At 37.2% G+C, this 20,953-nt stretch overlaps 2 protein-coding genes across 4 annotated transcripts; one reads left to right on the forward strand and one right to left on the reverse strand.

Moving 5' to 3' along the window:
• Window positions 1-1,094: 1,094 nt before the first annotated feature.
• On the reverse strand, window positions 1,095-16,439 carry GckIII (Germinal centre kinase III). Of its 3 annotated transcripts, XM_074186828.1 has the most exons (10): window positions 13,189-13,519; window positions 10,578-10,926; window positions 6,228-6,452; window positions 3,741-3,957; window positions 3,364-3,656; window positions 3,161-3,306; window positions 2,885-3,086; window positions 2,436-2,762; window positions 1,645-1,850; window positions 1,095-1,589 (listed from the first exon to the last, which is right to left on the reverse strand). In XM_074186828.1, the coding sequence occupies exons 2-10, from the start codon at window positions 10,749-10,751 to the stop codon at window positions 1,577-1,579; spliced, it is 1,803 nt and encodes a 600-aa protein (XP_074042929.1). In that variant the 5' UTR covers window positions 10,752-10,926; window positions 13,189-13,519; the 3' UTR covers window positions 1,095-1,576. The 3 variants fall into 3 exon arrangements, with proteins under 3 accessions (XP_074042929.1, XP_074042930.1, XP_074042928.1); XM_074186829.1 differs by lacking the exons at window positions 10,578-10,926; window positions 13,189-13,519 and adding an exon at window positions 16,014-16,439; XM_074186827.1 differs by lacking the exon at window positions 13,189-13,519 and having other exon boundaries at window positions 10,578-12,865.
• A 1,225-nt stretch (window positions 16,440-17,664) lies between these two features.
• On the forward strand, window positions 17,665-19,702 carry Rnmt (RNA guanine-7 methyltransferase). Its single transcript, XM_023173172.2, has 2 exons — window positions 17,665-19,054; window positions 19,318-19,702. The coding sequence occupies exons 1-2, from the start codon at window positions 17,716-17,718 to the stop codon at window positions 19,392-19,394; spliced, it is 1,416 nt and encodes a 471-aa protein (XP_023028940.2). The 5' UTR covers window positions 17,665-17,715; the 3' UTR covers window positions 19,395-19,702.
• The last annotated feature ends 1,251 nt before the right edge of the window (window positions 19,703-20,953 follow it).

Raw genomic sequence — 20,953 nt, forward strand, 5'->3', positions numbered from 1 at the left:
ACTCTCTAATAGATGGCGGCATGCTCCAGGAACAACGTGTAGGTTTCAGCTATTATTAGAAAGATGGCGCAGCATTCCCTCCAAAGTCCTACTTTCTTGGAGGAAATGCTGTGCCATCTCTTGGATAATAGCTGAAACTATCTTCACGGTGCTTCTGAACTATACTGCCATCTATAAGAGAGTAACAGAAACTAACTATATAGTGTTAATTTCAGATATTCTCTGATAGATGGCAGTATGCTCCAGAAACAACGTGTGGGTAGTTTCAGCTATTATCCAATAGATGGCGCAGTATTTCCCCCAATACCCTACTTTCTTGAATGGAATGCTGCGCCATCTCTCGGATAATAGCTGAAACTATCTTCACGTTCTTACTTGAGTATACCGCCATCTATCAGAGAATATCCGAAACTAACACAACATAAGTTAGTTTCTGCTACTCTCTGGTAGATGGCGGTATACTCAAGTAGCAACGTGACCATAGTTTCAGCTATTATCCAATAGATGGCGCAGCATTCCCTTCAATATCCTACTTTCTTGAATGGAATGCTGCGCCATCTCTCGGATAATAGCTGAAACTATGGTCACGTTGCTACTTGAGTATACCGCCATCTATCAGAGAGTAGCAGAAACTAACTTATGTTGTGTTAGTTTCGGATATTCTCTGATAGATGGCAGTATGTTCTAGGAACATCGTGTAGGTAGTTTCAGCTATTATCCGAAAGATGGCGCAACATTTCCCAAAAACCCCCTACTTTCTAAAGGAAATGCTGCGCCATCTTTCGGATAATAGCTGAAGTTACCTACACGTCGTTTTTTGAGTTTACCGCCATCTATCGGAGAGTATCTGAAATTAGTATATCGTTGTTTTTACTAACTACAACTATCATCTACTAGATGGCAGCACTGGCTTTCAAGGAATGACTTCAAAAGTAAAAACACGGAAGTTACACCTACTATCTTATAGATGGCGAAACAATTGTTGTAAGAAAACAAAAATAATGACAATTTCAACCATTTCTTTTCATAAAATTAATGTTGCATTCGATGGCTCCGAACGCAAAATTTGCGACAGAACAAAAAAAACAACCAAAATAGTATAACTATTTATTAATAGATATTTACACATCTAAAAAAATACATTGCAGGAAAAAATATGATCTTAAATGGTACAATATAGTTCAATCTAGATATACATATATACAATATATCCAATGAGGACATGGCATTACTTCCAACTTATTTATTTAAAAAATAACCAGTGGTCAACAATAAAATCTGTATAAGGAAAACTCGAAATATCTACGTGGGGCGATCTCAATCTCCAAGCCAAGAACTGAACGCCCTTTCCGAAACGGTGAAACGGCATGTATTTGCATCAGTTTAACCTTAGGTGTGTGTTTTGTGTGTGGGTGTGTCAATGCTCACTTAAATTTACCAGTAATAAGCTCAAGAGATATACGATATTGTCATGTATCGGTAAATAGTAACGATCCGAAGAGAAACGGTAGGAGAAAAAGTGTTTTGTTATATTTAATCGACGGACTATCCGTGCCGGCCACCTCCTTCTATATATCTACAGAGTATCCCTGCAAAGTAAAACCTCCAGTAATCAAGACTCGCCATTCCTCACTACAAACTCACCTCACCACCTTATCCAACACCCCTTTGAGCCTCTGTTCCGTGATGGATGGCGCCAGTTTCTGTACCAGCTCGCAGATGAACATCTCGCTGATGCCGGGACTCGTCCTCTCTGCTATTTCGAACGCGCTCTCCAAATCCTCGATGGCGTCGTTAGATTTGTGCGACGCTTCCGCCGATCTTCCGTTGTACTGGTGTTTTTTCTGTAACTGATGACGGAAAATATTATCCGGCTCGAAGGACCAAATACGACAATTTTCACAATAATTGTGGTAATAATCGTGACGGAATTGGACGATATTTGATGAAAATCCATGACTATGTGAGTTTTTCACTAAAAAGCTTCTACAAGCATGTTTCCAACTCATTAAGGCTTTATATACGTGAGTAATTTCAACTATATGACTTGGTCTATTCAGTAATGACTAATAATTTGACTTGAAAAGGCAGAATTTAGTTAGTATGAACACGTCTGACGAAGCTAGTGTTTAATAAATCATGCGTTGCATTTTGTAAACTAATTAGTCAAATAATGGTGATAATTCACAAACAAAATCCGAATTATTGGCTGGAATAGTAAATGAGAATATGGAAACATCAAATCCGTACTCATGTTCCTAATTTACTGTTATGAATATAAAAATGCCAAACTTATCCAGCCTCGAAGGACCAAACAGCTTACTACTGCAAAACATATGATTCCTCAAAGTTTTTCAACAATCATGTTGGGAAATTCATCAGCAATGGACCTCAAAGAATGTTGGTTCATATGCACTACTGCGGCACTTACTTACCTCTGTTATTATTGGATAAATAAACCCTCCAAGCGCCGGAGGCGATCGACTTTCAATTTTCCCGCTGTACGAATGCTCCCTAGACATCGACTTCCTGTTCTGTTTCTTATCCGCCGTCCTGGCGGATTCGCTCGCTCCTCGATGGTCCAGCGGACTCAACTCGCGCGAAATCCTCTTCTCTTTTTCTTTAACTTCGCGTTCGCGATCCCTGTCTCTATCTCGATCCCTATCTCGTTCCCTTTCCCGTTCGGAATCCTTTTCTCGATCCCGGTCCTTGTCCTTTCTGTTGTCCAACTGAGTTTGGGCGACCGACGAAGATTTGGAAGACTGAAAGAGTTAAAATCCTACATTGGAGGTACGTTATTTCGCCTCGGGGAGGTGATGATCTAGTTGGTGTCAGGTGTGGGATTCCAAGAAGTGTCAGGTGTGTACTATTATTTCATACTTACAGGCGTTGCTTTGTCTGACCTATAGTGATTGAGATTGGAGTCCTTGGGTGGCGACTTGCCCAGCGTTGGCCCCGCTGAACCGTTTTGGGCCCTGTTGATGATGGGGTTCATTGAGGGCATGTCCTCCAACGGTAGTTTCATGTTGCCTTTCACAGTCATTATCCAAGGATCGTCCAAGTCGCCGTCTTGTTTTGCTTCTTCCCTGCAGAGATAACGAAAATGAATACACATTTCACAGACCTGCTCAATACTGAAAATAACGTTTGTAACACTCACGAATCTGAGTTTTCGGATTCAGTTTCGCTCTCCTCGTTTCTCGTACACCTCCACTTCTTGTATCTATCAATCAAGTCTATCAGATAAGAGTTTTTCTTGGCCTTCCTTATGAATGGATACTTCAGGAGTTCTTTAGCAGTGGGCCTCTGAAAAACATGAACGCAATCATCATATATCCAAACCACGGAGGCATCAACACTCACGTTTTCTGGATCTTTGTTCAAGCAAGCCTCCACGAAATCCTTGAACTGTTTGCTGTAGCTGCCGGTCAGTTGCGGAGGATTGTTTTTAGGAATCAGAAAGAGGACCCGCATGGGATGTAGTTCCGAATTGGGTGGTTCGCCCTTGGCCAGTTCGATGGCAGTGATCCCCAAGCTCCATATGTCCGCTTTGGAGTCGTACGCTGACTGTTTGATAACTTCGGGTGCCATCCAGAAAGGGGTGCCGACAAAAGTGTTTCTTTTACTCGTCGTATTGGTAAGTTGACCAGCGACACCTGCAAATCAAAGTTCAAATCAGGCAACTAGAACTTACACACTTGGAGAGAAAAAGTTTCAACATTTTTCAAAAGATCCCTTACCAAAATCAGCGAGTTTGACATCACCCATCTCGCTCAGGAGCACGTTAGCAGCTTTGATGTCTCTGTGCAACTTTCTCTCGCTATGCAAATAGTCCAGACCCTTCAGAACCTCCCTGAGGATGATTGCGATGTGCATCTCTTCGAAATTCCCGGCTTTCATCAGATCCAGCGCCGATCCCCCGCCCAGATATTCCATGATGATCCACAGCTTCGTACCCTAAGAACGTTTACACGATGAGAAACCAGCTGGAGTTGAGAATGTCTACTGATCAATTTAGATTTGCCGGATTAATTGATGTTTCAAGTGCTCTATGAAGAGCAAACAACTATCCGCTCTCAATATAAGTACAAGGTGACAGAAAACTCTGCTTGTTACCCGGGACTAAAACTTTTTGATACTTTTCCACAAGAGATTAGGGAAACAGGGTGCCCGAGAAAATTTAAGTTTCTATTAAAAAGATTTTCAATCAACAAAAATCCCTACACGATACAGAAGTTCCTTTTGAAGTAGCGCTGCAAACATTCTTATGTATATGTAGATTATGTATATGTATATGTAGATTATGTATATGTATATGTGTGTGTGTATCTGTGCATATGTGTACACATAAATAAAAGTTATATATTTTTATTTATATTTCAATTTTATTATAAACGTGACTAATTACTGTCTATTTTAATAACATGTATTACTTTTACTGTACTATTATTAGGTATGCTATTTTCTATGTACCTGACGATTTCTATACGTGTTCAATCATGTCAAAAAGAAAAAATAAAGATTATTATTATTATTATTGATATCAAACAATCAATCAAACATTTGTGTGCGTGCAGTTTAAATTTTTTAGCTTTGGGAGAACTAATTAACCGGAGTGTTTTAATAAAAACTATTTGAAAGTAACATTGAGTAATAGCTCAAACATAATTTTCTTCCCCTCGTTTTTTGCTTTTTGAATTTCCATTACTGTTTGCTTTTGTGTTTCTTTTTCTTTTTCTTTTTTTTTGCACTTTCATTTCTATTTATTTTTGTTTGTCTTTTTTCTTTTTAAATAAGTATTTTTTCTTAATTTGTTTTATATTTTTGTTCAATGCATTTTATTTCCTTTATTTTTTTGTTGATATATTTTTTATATATATTAATTTATATAGATTTTTTCCCCTTTTCAATCCATTTGTACAATCAAACATTTATTGAATCAGTTTTCCTTCACAATCACATTAGACAAAAAAAAAACAGAACAACATCATAAAATACTGGCTGATTGAAAATAACAATTTTATTAAACAAAAAACTGAAATTACAAAGAAGTAACATACAAGCAACAACCAAAAATTTTTAATTTTTTGTTAATAATATATTTTTAATTGTTTCATTTTATCAATATTTCAATTTTTTGGTTGTTGCTTGTATGTTACTTGTTTGTAATTTCAGTTTTTTGTTTAAATAAAATTGTTATTTTCGGTTAATCATTTTGATTTTTTCAGGGTTATCTAATCAATTTATATTATATTAGACAATGGAAGTCCGAACTGATGAAATACACTACGAAACATTGTCAACCAACCACCTTCAAACAAACAAAGATCCTTACACGATACAGAAGTTCTTTTTGAACAAACATTCTTATGTGTGTGTATATCTGTGCATACGTGATTTTTTCCCTCGTTTTTTGCTTTTTGAATTTCCATTACTGTTTGTTTTTGTGTTTCTGTTTTCTTTTCTTTTCTTTTTTTTGCATTTTCATTTCTATTTATTTTTGTTTGTCTTTTTTCTTTTTAAATAAGTATTTATTCTTTAATTTGTTTTATTTTTGGTTTCATGCTTTTTCTTTCCCTTAATTTTTTTGTTGTTGATATATTTTTTATATAATATATTAATTTATTTAGATTTTTTCCCCTTTTCAATCCATTTGTTCAATCAAACATTTATTGAGTCAGTTTTTCTTCACAATCACATTAGACAAGAAAAAACATATCATCATAAAATACTGGCTGATTCAACAGGTCAAACAAAACATAAGACATTGATATTTGAGGATTTGATGTCCTCACTAAGCTTATTATATAGCTTAACCCCAAAGAACAAGGGATGATTCTTTGATACTGTCAATCTACTATAAGGTTGATGTAGTTGAGTTATTTCTGGTGAAATGTTCATGGATTTGCTCATTTCTAGAAATAATTGAAATGTTTTCCTTTATATATATCACAGTTTAGTAAATATACAAACTAGGCATTGTTAATAAACTATAACGTATGAATAACGTGTTCACTTGAAGATGCACCAGCCAGAATTATGATTACCCTTTTCTGAATAATAAAAAATTCATCAGCTTTAGCTGATAAGCTCCACTGTTCAAGGCGATAAGAAATTACTGACTGAATTAAACTGTGGTATAAAAGCTTGAGAACATCAAGAGAGACTGTTTGTGTATTGGCAAAACCTTTGCCAGTGTAACACGGAATATTCTTGGCTGCTATTACCTTGAGATACGATCCGTAATACTTCGTAACAAACGGACTGTCGCACTGCGACAGCACCATGATTTCCTGTTGAATATCTTCGATTTCATCTTCCGCCTCTTCCAAATCGATTATTTTGATAGCAACCACTTGAGTCGTCCTGTTATCGATACCTTTGAATACTTCTCCGAAAGATCCTTTGCCGATACGTTCCTGCTTCGTGAATATCAGCTCGGGATCGACTTTCTGGAACAAAAAAGAACAAATTACAACACCGAAAATACAAACATTCTTACGAATATTCAGAAAGCGGTATTCAAGCACTTCACACATTCATCAATCTAGTTGCGTGTTCGTTTCGAATGTCTATCGCCTTACTAGATCACTTCGAGTACCGCACTGTAACTTCCAATTGACTGTGTCGATATGCTTGTGGCTAGCGTTTATATATGGTAATCGAATGCGGTAGAAAATTCGCCGAAATTCCATCGAAATCGGTAGCACTATTCTCGCTGCATCTAGAGCGGCAGCGAACATCGAACATACGCGCGCTCTTAGCTCCGTCACAATTGATTTACGGTTACCAGTGGCAGCCGTCGTTATTTTCTTTAGGGCATGATTTACAACAGTATTAATATTTGTCTCTTAAGAGTACAGTATTTCCAATACCTATTGGAACAGCAGAGAGAAGGAATTCCCGCCTCGACATAGGCGTCGGCATATTATTTTTCAGTGGTAGTTTTTCAGTTACTTACTCTTACAGTCATAGCAATTGCTCACCCCATGAAAAAGTTATCTCAACTGAGTTTTTTCACCATCGGTAATTATGAAAAACTTCGAAATGTCCGCTTTTTAATATATTGTTGACAAATTAATTTGCAGGTAGTGGTTCCACTACTTAATTACCGAAAAATTAATCAGGATAATAATCATTTAACAAAGTCCACATCGGACCAAAAAACTTTAGGTCCTGAAGATACTAACCTTGTTAGCGAAACGCGCGTCGAGAGCAAAAATATCAGTTTGGTGTTAGGGCAATTGATCTCTAGAAAAAGTATTCAAAAATCAGTTTGCAAAACCACTCACTACCTCACCTAACACCACAAACATACGGAACTGATAAAAGAAATATTGTGAAACGGACAAAAAATTAGTATTCAGCCAGTCCAGCTAGCCGAGCCTTTATTCCTCAACTACATTTGATAGCACGTTTACTAGCTATCTGGGCGACTAGGGGCCACAGACAAGAAATGTTTATGACTGTACTCTTATTTTTATTGCCGTACCAATTGGGAATGGATAGACTATAACTAGGCAAATGGTTATGCATCTTCATTGTAAAATAAGGAGTCCTTGACCAGAGAGTTGCAAGGGATAGGTAACTTTAATTTGTTTTGTATGCTCTGACGAGTTGGAGTCTTGAGTCACCAGGTTTAGCTTTACATAAGAATCGTATAGGTCTTTTTTGTAATACAAACACAGACTCTAGCAAATTAAGGCTACATACGCCCCATAAAGGTATACAGTACCTTAAATGAGGTTCCACCAAAGCATGATATGCTGTTTTCGCAGTACAAACTCCCAGTTCTCTAGCATTAACTCTCACTATAGAACAGCTTTCATGTGAATTCGATTTGATTCAGCTGGTATACATAAAGATTATTGGTCCGATACTAATCAAAGATTAGATTACAATAAATACATCAGCAACAACACATTGTCAAAACGCCAAGTTCACTTGAACGAATCATATTAGTAATGGATTATTAGATTAGTTATTATATCTGAAATGTTAATGATAAAGTTTCGCCAAACATAATCGATGGTGACATCTTTTTTTAATACAAACAGGAAGTCAGATCTTGACAGAAACTTTTCAAAGAATTTTTTTATCTAATGACGACACCTGATAATGATACATTATATCATGATGCGTTTACTTTTGGATTTCAAGACATGTCAACAAATGTGAGCCTATATATGCTTTTTTAAATACATAAAATACACCTAGACGATAAAAATTGCGTTTTATGAGGTGTTCAAAAGTTTTGTAGACTGTCTACGCAAAAGCAATTAGGGATCTTTAACATAGTTTGGAAGAACAACAGAAAAACTGGCTTCAACATATTCAAATCATCTTTTAGATGCATCTTTTGCAGATGAATTGGTGCCTGTGAAGCTTCAAAATTGAATGGATTGCCGAAAATTGGGAATTCCATTTTGACTCCATTTTCAAAACAATTGTTGAATTCTGTGGATCAGATTTTGCAGAAGTTGAGAATATTGATCCAATTTTTCTTGGTTCACTGTGCCAAATGATTTTAAACGAGCGAAATGACCCAAAGTTTGATTTTTTACCTGATTTTCCCACAGTCTCAGTACAACTAGAATCCTTCTCCGACCGTATTGCTTCAATTACTCGACTCAACACACTCACGTCGCGCTACGTGCTCCTTTTATATCGATAAGGAAGGTTCTAGTCTAGACTCTAAACTCGAAGCACGTGGAGGATTATATTGTTCTGAACAAAAATAATACGGTATTTCCGCTTGTTGCTGAGAGATGGCGTTACTGTCTATGATTGATTTGTTTACTAGAACTAAATAGGTACTTAACTAACACTCTCTCGCTTGTCTAGGACGCGCTTTTTTCTGCGACACACTGCGATCGAGGGCCGTAGTGATACGGCCGCTCTGCTCTAAGTAATCATAATTAACTGAGGATGTACCTTAGGTATATAAAAAAATTAAATGGTAAAGATCAAATCGTAAGGTGCAGCTAATGAAATTACTATGGATCTTCATCAAGTAACGGCCGATTCAATCACAAAATCCAACTGTCTTGTTATACATTCATGTAAATACGGATTTCGAGGTTTATCAACTTTTTTATGACTAAGTACCGATAAAGCCAAGGTTCAACGGCTTCGTAAACCGATATCCGACTTTGCCGTTAATGCAAAGACACCAAAAAGACCGACGAAAAAACTGTTCGACCTCATTTATCGCGACTAGATTTTAAGTTGCGACTTTTCATCGTTTGTGAATCACGTCTCGATGGCGTACGCATGCAGATAAGACGTTTAGGTATCGTTTGTTATTAGACCGAGGCCGAATTCTAATGTTTTATTCATTTATTTGACGACCCATTATTATGAGTTTCATTAAACAACAGTCGAAGTATATCGACCAAGAACGTGTATAGTACAGAGTGAAAATTTATATTGGCATACGTGTCGCAAATGCTTCTTTATTGACAAATTTTGTGGGTAACGATTCAGGAATTTCAAATTATGATTAATGTTCCAGGGTACTGAGTGAAAGTGTATACCTTCAGAACAAATATCTTACAAATTTGAAAGTATTTAACTACAAGGGTGGTCCGGAAAGTTCCCGACCTCATCATGAAGATGGCAGCACTAGTTGTTTGGCTGTTGACAGCTACTTACCAAAGTTTCAGCCAATTTGGACGTGCAGTTGTTATGTAACAGTCGTTTGAGTGGATTGATGTGAATGTTTTTATGAAAATGGACAAAATCGAGTATTGGAAGATATATGTAAAAATACCCTTAACAAAATTTCCATTGTTTATAAGAAAGCATTAAAAGTACTATATCGTCTTCCATATGACATTCCAACTAACGAACTATATTCAATAACAAACACATTTTCTTTGGAAGAACATTTTATAATAGACAGACTTAAAATTGTTTATTTAGTGATCAATTTGAAAAATTAAATCTAACCTCATATTGATTAAAAAATCAGAAATTCAAGATCCTGATACAAGGCACCATAATCTCTTTCTGCTTTCAATAAATTGCCAGATCACATAAAAAACTGTGAAAATGTAAAATTCAAAAAATTATTAAAAGAATTTATACTTCAGGAAAGAAACTAACAATCAATAAAACATATTCTTTTTGTGAAAACCCAATTTTATTTCTTTGTTTACTGATTTCTCAGTTTAAATGTTCTAAATGGGTATGATAAGATTTGTGAATAGTATTATACCATAATAAGCCCAAGACAGCAGGCGTGCAAAGGAGGGTTACAAATAAGGCAGCAGCCGAGTGTGTTAATTAAAAAAATAACACTTTTTTCAAATGAAGAAATACATGTAAAGTGAATTCGAATTATATCAAGGAGGTTCCATACAGCGCCATCTGCCCGCGAACAGATCAAGCAATAATGTCAATATATCAAGGATGTTCCGTACAGCGCCATCTGCCCTCGAATAGATCAAGCAATAATGCCGATAATTCTGTCAAATACAGATCCCAAGCTGTCAAATACAGATACAAGCAAACAAACAAACAAACAAACATACATACAGGTGAAGCTAATGAAAGCGCGTTAAAAAAACACTTACTGGAGAAGGATATGTAGTCCATCTTCGTGATTGGTTACAAAACATGAATTGGGAGCTATCACTAGGCGACCACGAAGCCGGTCGGGGGTTAAGTTTGCCCAATCTGCTTTTAACAAATTCGGTGGCGCCCAACGAGGGATTTCTCGACACAGTTTTTTTCGAACGCGACCACATCTCTAGTCAATAGAAGCCGAAACAATAAAAATCCACACTCGCGATTCACAATCGTTTCGATTCTGCTACTGACATCACTGGCGCCATCAGAAGAAACTTTTGGCGTTATTAACGAACTTCGCTTCGGTTTTTCCGGGACTGCCCAATGCCTGGCTATTAGCTCGTCGAGTATTGACTGAAATCGCAGTCACCGTCATAAAACCGTTAGTTTCAGCATTAGAAATTCGAGCTGGTGTTATTCACTAAAGTGTGTTTTGCATACTAACTAACCGTAGGTATTACGGGCGATAAGAAATAAGGAAACCACCATGTGTTATCAACTCATTTCCTTTAAGGAAGTAACCGTGTTAGAGATAAATTGTGCTTTTAAAATGATTGGTATGAAGCGGTGTACAATTCTAATATACAATAATTGTTTATTGAATAACTTTTAACACCTCGTCACGCGTTTCGATCACCAAGTGATCATCTTCAAGAGGAAGATCTTCCTCTTAATGAAAGACCCCATGTAACAGCGTGTTCGACTTTTTCCATAAACGTTCACCTTGTATTCGATGAAATTAGCTATAAGAAAACTATTTGATATCGGGCCACACCTCCGAACGAGTATCCGACGACATTATAATGATTCAGACGCAAGTACTGAGAATCCAAACCGTGATTTAATTTATTTATGATCTTGTCGACAATATTTACAAGTACTCGTCGAGAAAAACTATATTTGGTTTTATCTCTCGAATCACATGATGGCGATAGAATGAATACCTTTCAGAAAAACAACACAGTGTTATTTCGAAAACGTGTTTCTTGTTTCGAGATATTTGTGGCTACAATAATAATTTTCAACTCACAAAATAATAATAATAAGAAGTTATTACATTCGTTCTCCTCCCTCTCCCACCACAAGCTGTAAAAGTATATGCTTCGTACTATCAATGAAGACAGCGGCAATAATTGGGCTAGTTCCGCTTATAGATTATGTGCTTTGCTAGTGGAATGCCTTTGTAGTCCATGGTTAACAATAGTTGCGCCCGAGGGACAAGAAAATCTTAAATTATAGCAAGATACATGTTCCCGGATTCTACTTTTCCCCCAAATGTAGATGGGTTTGTCTCAGACGTACTAACGTGTGACCACACTTGGTTTCACAAATGTCTTTCGTTACCAATTGGCCGCATAGCCTTGGTTGCTGAAGCCAACGAATGGAAAATAAGAAGAAGAAGAAGGAGAGTTCAAAACGGTGTGAAAGTTACAAGGTCACTATCTCATCACAATGACTTATACAAGTAACCAATCAGATTGTGTCAGTTCAGGAAATTTTTGAGAAAACAACAGAAATTTGCGCAGCCAACAACTGCCATATAAACAAACACAATGTTGTTTAGATAACTTATCACAACTTTTCCTTCAATAAAAATATATCTCATTCTCGAGGACAAATAATACTTTTGATGATAACAACTGTTGACCACTGTCTGTTCAAAAAATAAGATGAATTTCCCAAAAAATACTCATGTATACGTCAATTTCTATTTTATCTCCTTCAAAGTACGACAGTTGCCCCAAAAGTATCCGGCCTGGCCTAAAGATGGCGGTAGTTGTCCGAAAAATATCACTGTATTAGAAAGTCCACAATCTGTAAAGAATATGTATCAAGTTTGAAGACGCTGCGTTGTTTAGTACTTGTTTGGCAGCCATAACTTCAAGATAATACTCGTTATTGACCTTGCGTATGTAGTTTATAAGGGATGGGAATTAGAGGATTTCTTCACACGATCTGGTGTACCCCAAGGGTCCAATCTAGGACCCCTCTTCTCTTTATTACTAATAGACGATCTGCCAGAGGTAGTTCAGGACTTGCAATGTGCACTATTCGCGGATGATTTTAAATTATTCAAGGAAATCAAAAGTCAAGAAGACGTGATTTTGCTACAAAATGACGTAGATAGAGTTTACGAGTGATCCGTGGCAAATAGCCTCACATTTAATGTTGACAAATGCTTTAGTATGTCCAGCTATTGCATAATAAAGTTGATAATCCACACTTGTTGTCAAACATCTATCTGGAAAGGAAAGATATATTTGTTTTGCCTAAACCTGGAACCAACCTACGTTTAGATTTCTCACTATACAATATGTGTTCCCTGTGAATTGTTTGAGGAATATAGATTTCTTTGTCAAATGTGAAGTAAAAACATTTTTTTAAAATATTGAAATTGAGATGATAGTCAATTTAGATGAAAAGGATCCATTTGTGGTTTTCAAGTAAATGTGTCTTCGTATTTGATTTCGATTCAGGTGATTTGGAGTAATTTCAGTTTTAGTCATTGTATTATATTGAGAATAGAAGTGTTTTTGAGCACGGATATCCATTTTCTACACAAAATTTTATGCAAATTCTTCGATCCATTCTTTTAGATAGCAGAAATCGTCTTACAGGCAAAACACTTCTTTCAGAAAACCCGTATCTTCACTACGCTCCGTCAAATCCTCTCCGCAATGTATTAAAAAACCACGAAACAGATTTCAAAGTGCGACACGTCCGACAAAAACAAACGATCGACTGACAAACCAACCATTGACGCCACCTGCTTTGTTTACCTCGTTACATAATTGCGATTTGTTTAATAATATGGACTTGCCGCAAACTAAACAATTAACATTCACACGGCATCCGTGCACTAGATAAAAAAAACGATCGGCGACACTAAAAAACTGACCGCCGCGCCGATTGAATCAAGTATCCCGAATGAAACTATGCCATTTTCTGGAGGTTCTTATCCAAACTAAGCCCTAGTTTGTGGTGTGAATAGTTGTTTGCCATATCTGGCCTTATCTCTCGTTGATGATTACCATCAAATACTGGCAATAAACATTCACAAGGTGTATATTACTGAAGATAAGACTGTAAACTGGGATAATCCCTCAAACTTTTTTACTACTGTAATTTATTTCATTTATTTATATTTATAACAAAATTACACTGACGATAGTCAATTCCACAATAGTACAGTATCAAGAAATATGAAATTCCTCAACATTGTAATATACTTTTTCAACATAGAAATTTCTCGATTCATTTTTGAACGTTATATCATAATTTTTTTTGAAATATTTGGTACTGATATGCTTTGGTGACTTTTCAAACTGATAACCTTGCATAAGATCATCAAATTGATAATCACTAATAGACTGTTTCAAATTTTTTGTCCGATTTAATGTCGTATGTATTTGTAGCTCGGTACCTCAATAAATATTTATTGTTTCCAACATCAAAACCGACGAAATTCAATACAATCTGTATAATTCGTGGGTGGAAATTCCTGATGCCCTTTCTTGATGCTTATTTACGCTATACAAAGAACCTACCTGCATATTTCAAGATTCTAGGTTCAGTGGCTTCGGCTGTACGTTAATTTAAGAGCAGGCAACAGCTATTAATTTATATTTTCACTTTAGAAATACAGTTACTAACACAACCGTCAACGACGTCTGCCTTCACGCCTCTGCCCGCGTTCGGGTCGCGTTTTCGGCGATAGCGCTTCATTGCTTAGACCCATTTTTCTTTTAATGCTGTTCCCAAAATTTCACGGTTTGTGAGAATTTTCAAGACGGTCTTTTTGTTAGGTTTTAATTCTGAATTTGACCAAAACTTGACCAGATATAGGGAATTAAAAAAGGCGGATTAATTTCAAATATGTTTTATATCAACAAAGTGGCCCGTATAAAACTGAAATTCGTCAAGAGAAAAAGAAAATTTTGTGCAAAAAAAACATACTTTTTTTGTGAGACACTGTGAATGTTTGCAAATAACAATGCATACCAAGAGGGGTTTATATCAGTGAATTTTCCATGATTTCTTTGTCGGATCGATATGAAATCACCCCACCAATTGGAACTTTATCAAGTATCGTATATTTGTAAATATTAACGATTGTATTCAATAGTCAGTGTATCATATTTAATCAGATTTGGATGCGATTTAATGCCACAGGTTCCGTAACTCTACATAAATTCGAATATATAGCCACATCTGGTGTACCACAAGGATCAAATCCAGGACCCCTTCTGTTCAATATGTTCATTAATGATATCTGAGCTGAGATTGATGTCAATTTCCTTTTATACGCAGAAGACTTGAAACTCTAGCACAGTATAACATGTTCTAATGATTGCGAGTGTCTCACCCTGAATTTAAATCACGTTGCTACATGGTGTCGGAAGAATAATCTGTCCCTCAACATATCCAAATGTAATGTAATGTCTTACTCACTGAAAACGAACTTGAATTTACACAAGTACGTCATAAACAATCAAGTTCTGGAGCGTCCTGACACACTCACTGGAAGACTTGAGAAATTAATCTCTAAGTTTATCGGGATACCTATTGCCAATTTCTGGGGGAGAATCACGTTTGCTCTGTTTTGGAATCTGAAAGCTACAGTAGAAGCAACTTCTCATTCGGCAATCACTTTTTCACCCGATATTTTCCATTCGGTATTCAAATCACTCGTTATGGATTTGGAATTGATTAGAAAAATCACTTGACAAAGAATTCCTTCTTGAAGTTTCGAGAAAAAAAAAACGATTTTTTTGTAATTTGTTGTCATGTGAAAGTAATCGTTTGAAAAAGGTTTTTTTTTCAGTTTGTCTGTATTACATTCCTGTTACTTAGTCAACAAATCCAGCTTTAGTAGAAGTAGGAAAAAATAGCAAAACTCAATAAAGCATTTGTAGGTTCAATGACTATGTGTATTTCGATAGTTTGAATTCCTTGAAAAATGAATTGATAAACAACAAAAATACTGGTTTCTGCTAGTCATAAAAATAAATTTAAAATAGTGATTTTCACTGCCTAATTTCCACAGATTCTATTGAGAATAAACAGTGATCTCAAACGATTCTGATGAATAAACTACTTACCTAACAGTCCCATTATAATCATAACAGAAAATCACTAGCTATTGGATGTTGAATTATCAAATTTCATTTTACCCAATGAAATGATAGTTTCAAGAAACAAACCCATGAATTTCAAGTTTTTAATTTGCATGTAATTACATAATTCAATAATGTTAATGTTGACTGATATATTCAGAAAATATCTTCAGTGATGGTGCGTCAAAAATTTAGAGAAATTCATTTCACAACTGTCACATTTTATTTTCTTCAACTCAAAAATGTCACCCCAAAAACTCGCTAGAAAACTTAATACTACTTACGTGACACGAAGAAGGAAATAGTTATAAAATCGTTACTCACCTCATTAAAGGCCATTTCTGAAGGTAGGCAGTTCGATGGCCTTTCACAAAAACAACTGTTTCTGGGAGGTCCAAGTCGGTCCTCGGAATCCAAAAAATCCACTAATCGAATTCGGGATATGGAACAGTCCTCGATATCTGCTTCCCGTTAGCAGATTCGTAAGTTCACACAAAACATTTTAGTTCCCGTTGGTAAACAACAAAAAATTTACATTCCTCAGGTGTGCGAGGTGAGGCAACCTTTTCACGACGAGACGACGGATTTTGAGGACTCTGGAGGGTGACACGAAAGGAAACGGTCGAAAACACTGCCCACTGTCGCGAAAATTACCAAATTTGACGAAATTTTCACTGTTTTTCAGTAACATCTGACAACTTTACAATTGTCAGAAGAAGCCATATTGAGATTTTGACAAGACGACGATGACAGCGACATACGAAGTTGACGGTAATCAGTAGAACTTATCGAAATATAATAGGTCTGTTCTGTGTCTCTGCCCGGACTGTACCTAAGAGCAACGAACTAACAGACAGATACTGAACACTGATTTCGAACTATTCGGAACACTACCAAGTGAGAACCAGAACAAACCTAATAACAACAGTGCAAAAATGACGTAAGTTGACAGTCCTAAAATGACCAATAGAAAGATTTATTCAAGTGTCACTTGCGCCTGGAGACAGCTACTTGCCTTAGGCTGGCAAGCTTAATGACAGTTCTAATTCGATAAAATAGAAAACATGTCTATATCTCCGGTTTGAAATAGAAAATTGTTTTAGATGGTTTCCGGGTTTCGCCGTTGTCTTCTTTGCTTATAATCTCCAAACGTTTCAACTACAACTGCGGCAGTCATCTTCAGCAGTGAGGTCGAAGTACTTTTCTTGATGTGTCAACTGAAACTGAGGCTCCCATTTAGTTGTATCTGTGGATAAATGAATTGTTACTTTTTCAGTTTTGATTTTTCTCTGGAGAGTGCTCGTCTTGTATGTAAAACTGAAGTAACCAGCGTTTTCCGAAGATTGTTTTCATTTTCATTGTCGATTGGGAAATAGAATTATAGACTCTTTTCCTTTATCAACGATGATTCATTATGATTACCAAAAATTATTCTCATTTCTAATGAAAAAATCAAGATGATTCCATGTAATAGTTACTGTAATTCTAATTTGGTCGATATGAGTTGTTGTTTTTGACCATTTATTTACTGGTGAGAAAGTTTTTGGCTTTCTGCTACTCCATCTTGATACAAAAAAAAGATGAGGAAATCTTCCAAAGAAAGGATGGAAGTAATCAATTTGAAAATAAGTAACTCTATACCCCTTCAATTTATTTACTGTTGTAGATGTCTAAAAACATGTCAATTATTCTTAAGAGTTTAAAAATACATGCGTCGTTATTGTTCAGTACTCTTCGTTAATTATACTAGAATGTGAGTTTTTACCGAAAGAACAGAAATCATTTCAATCACTGAAGAAACAGATTCAATGTCAACAATCCACGTACTTGAAATGTGGTTGGGCGGTGGAGAATGTTTTTCTCCAAGCAAACTACCATAAAAAACTAAGCTCGTGTTTTCAGAATCTACAATAAACTTTAAGCTTGGCAGCCTACGGAGAATGTTTGCCTCTAGACTCCATTGTTTTTCACTGCTTGCATGGCAAACAGTAAAAGCAACCAAAACATAACCCAATTTTTGTAGTAGATGCCTAGTTGGGGTAAAACAGTACTTTTATGTTGCAATTTTTGCATCAATTCCTATTTTTCCGCAAATAATATGAGCGAAATCAACGATTTAGAGCAGGCCCTATTAATCGCCGCAGCGGACGCTGATTCTAGAAACGTTGAAGAGCAAAATTCTCCAGAAGAGCCCGAATCAGAGGAAATACATTGTAAAGAGGCAGACTTCTACAAAAGTATATCCAAATCCCCAGAAGAACCGGCCAAAGTCGAACCTGTCGAGTCAAACGAAAAACGTACCTCGCCCAGCAAAAAAGAGAGCCCGCGATCCCAAAAAAGAAAACTCGAAACTGAAGACAGCTCCGATGTCTCCGCGAAGTCCTTACGGGGCTACGCGAATGTGGTGGCCACACATTACAACCAGCTTGCGGAAAAAGGCCTAGGTGAGCGCTCAAAGTCCCGCATTATCTACCTGCGCAACTTCCACAACTGGATCAAAAGCATGCTGATAAACGAGTACCTAACAAAGATAAAGGACGGTAAAAAGCACAACGCCCCTCTGAGGGTGCTGGATATGTGCTGCGGCAAGGGCGGGGACCTCCTCAAGTGGAAAAAAGGGAACATAACACACTTGATTTGTGCCGATATTGCTTCCGTGTCTCTCGATCAGTGCAGGGATCGCTACGAGGATATGAAACAACGAGGATCTAGGGACAGGAGCGGCGGCAGTGTCTACACCATAGAATATATTCCTGGGGATTGTACGAGAGTTCGGTTACGTGAGAGATTCTCTGACCCATCCATGAAACTGGACCTCGTCAGCTGCCAGTTTTCGTTCCACTACTGCTTCGAGAGCCTTCCGCAGGCCGAGTGTATGCTGCGAAACGCTTCCGAGTGTCTCCAGCCCGGAGGATTCTTCATCGGAACCATGCCTGATGCGTACGATCTCATCACACGTGCTAGGAAGAACGGCAGTAACACGTTCGGGAATGAAGTGTACGAAGTGACCCTGGACTTCGACACCGACAAGCCCGAGCTGTTCGGGGCTAAATACCACTTCCATCTTGATGGGGTAGTGAACTGCCCGGAGTTTCTGGTTCACTTTCCCACTCTGGTGAAACTGGCGAAGAAGTTTGGGTTGAAGTTTGTCAGGCGGGAGAAGTTCCACGAGTTTTTCGAGCGTATGAAAAACGAAGGCAGGTACTTGATGAATACCATGAGAGCGTTAGAGACGTTTCCTTGTCACGACTCGGGATCGCTGGCGGGGACAGAGAAGGACGATTATACACACGCTAGTGAATATCTCAAAGGCAAAGACGGTGTCAGGATTGGGACACTGTCAAAGTCCGAATGGGAGGCTTCTTGTAAGTAAAAAACATGTGACAGTAAAAAAAGATGTTATTTTGAGAGTTCCGTATATCAGAATGATATAGTTGGTTGTTGTGAGAGGACGGATTTGAAAACGTAGACCTGAGCAACAAATTTTGCCTCAATATTCGTGATTAAAGTACAAAAATATGTAATTCAAATTGAATTTTTTTCCAAAAGTAGCGGCAGCATACTAACTCTAACATTTATTTCTCTCAACTGAAGTATACCAAACATTCTAACTTTTTTTTTCTTTCAGCTCTGTATACAACGTTCGTTTTTGAAAAGGTGAAAAATACGTGGGACAAAAATGGGACTCCTATTTATGACATTTGATGAAATGTACTGTCTTTGGTGTATTTATAAAAAGGTGTTTTTGTGTTATAACTATAAGGATCATAGTTTTACAATTAATATTTATACATGTGAAAACTGAGAGGTTTGAACTAATAGAAAATGATTTCAACGATATTTGTTGAGAATGAATCTGGATTTTACAAGAAGTTGATGAGGTTTTATTATTTGCAACTTGTGAAAAATTAATTTTCCTGAAAATTCTGAAACTATTCGATTGTGAATTTATTAGTTTGTTTTATTTGTAATGGTATATTATGAAATAAAATAGTAAAATACAAAGTGCTGAAGGTGTTGATAATTTTGCTATATGCAACCTTTTTAGTGACTATTTCTCAACTGTCAGTAGTAGCATATCCAAACCTAACACTAAAAATATCAATTATGTCATCTGCTCATCAAACTACAGACATCGGAAAAGTCTAGGGATATTTTTAAAAATGGCAATAATTTTTTTTAGATCGCTTTAGGGAAAAAAAGTTGACGGGTGATTATTAAACGAATGTAACTTACAACAAAATTAATTAAATGGTCAAAAATACTGAGTGCGCATATAAGCAAAACTAAAAAAAATATGGCTCTTCTTTGGCACCCCGAAAAAAAATCATAATACAAAAAAAATTGGAATCAGTACAAAGTATGGCCTCCACACTGGTTTATTACGGCCCTACATCTATCGTGCATCCACAAAATGAGATTGTCAATGTCTTGATGAGGTACATTTGCCCATTCAGCGATTGAAAGCTCTCTCAATTGAAACGTTGTGTGAATGTTCCCCATATGCGGAGTAATTCTTCGTTGAAGCATGTCCCACACATGCTCGATGGGATTCAGGTCCGGTGATTGTGCTGGCCATGGCAATACATCAACTCCTTCGTTGGTGAGCCAGTCAGTCACTAGACGCGCGACATGTGGACGAGCATTATCGTGCATTAGGTGGAAGTTTTCACCAACAGCACCAGCAAACGGACGGACGATAGGTAGAAGAATAGTGTCGAGGTACTGTCGAGCTGTGAGGGAGCGATTTGGAAAAACGAGATCGGTTCTGCCGCCGATCACGATTCCGCCCCATAGCATTACTGTACCACCTCTGTATGTGTGGACTTCCTGGACATGTCTCAAACGTTCATTATTTCCAGGTCGTCTCCACAGTCTTACTCGACGAGAATCTGGATGAAATCCAAATCTGGATTCGTCTGTAAACAAAACTGTGGCCCAATCATTTGCATCCCAGTTTTGATGTTCTTGACACCACTCTAATCTTCTACCGCGATTGCCTCTCGACAAAGGTGGACATCTAAGTGGCCTTCTGTTGTGGAGATCTGCTTCATGCAGTCGATTTCTGACAGTATCACGACCAATGGTTACCTGGTGCGTCTGCTGCAACACGTTAATCAACTCAGGTGCTGTGATTGTCGGTTGTCTTCTTGCGGTTAAGACCAAAAAGCGGTCTTGAACTGCAGTTGTAGCGCGTACTCGCCCTGGATGTTGTTCGGCTGGACTGCCAGTTTCACGGAAACGCCGCCACAATCGACTGATAA

This window comes from Leptinotarsa decemlineata, unplaced genomic scaffold, assembly GCF_025532065.1.
Source record: "Leptinotarsa decemlineata unplaced genomic scaffold, Ldec_3_MD MMD2_P_RNA_scaffold_5, whole genome shotgun sequence".
NCBI lineage: Eukaryota > Metazoa > Arthropoda > Insecta > Coleoptera > Chrysomelidae > Leptinotarsa > Leptinotarsa decemlineata.

Coding starts and splice junctions, on each gene's coding strand:
- Rnmt (XM_023173172.2), top strand. CDS start 17,716: ATGCCTAGTTGGGGTAAAACAGTACTTTTATGTTGCAATTTTTGCATC. Junction 19,055..19,317: donor GTCCGAATGGGAGGCTTCTT/GTAAGTAAAAAA, acceptor TTTTTCTTTCAG/CTCTGTATACAACGTTCGTT.
- GckIII (XM_074186828.1), bottom strand. CDS start 10,751: ATGTGGTCGCGTTCGAAAAAAACTGTGTCGAGAAATCCCTCGTTGGGC. Junction 3,958..6,227: donor ATTACGGATCGTATCTCAAG/GTAATAGCAGCC, acceptor AAACGTTCTTAG/GGTACGAAGCTGTGGATCAT. Junction 2,763..2,884: donor GGTCAGACAAAGCAACGCCT/GTAAGTATGAAA, acceptor TAACTCTTTCAG/TCTTCCAAATCTTCGTCGGT.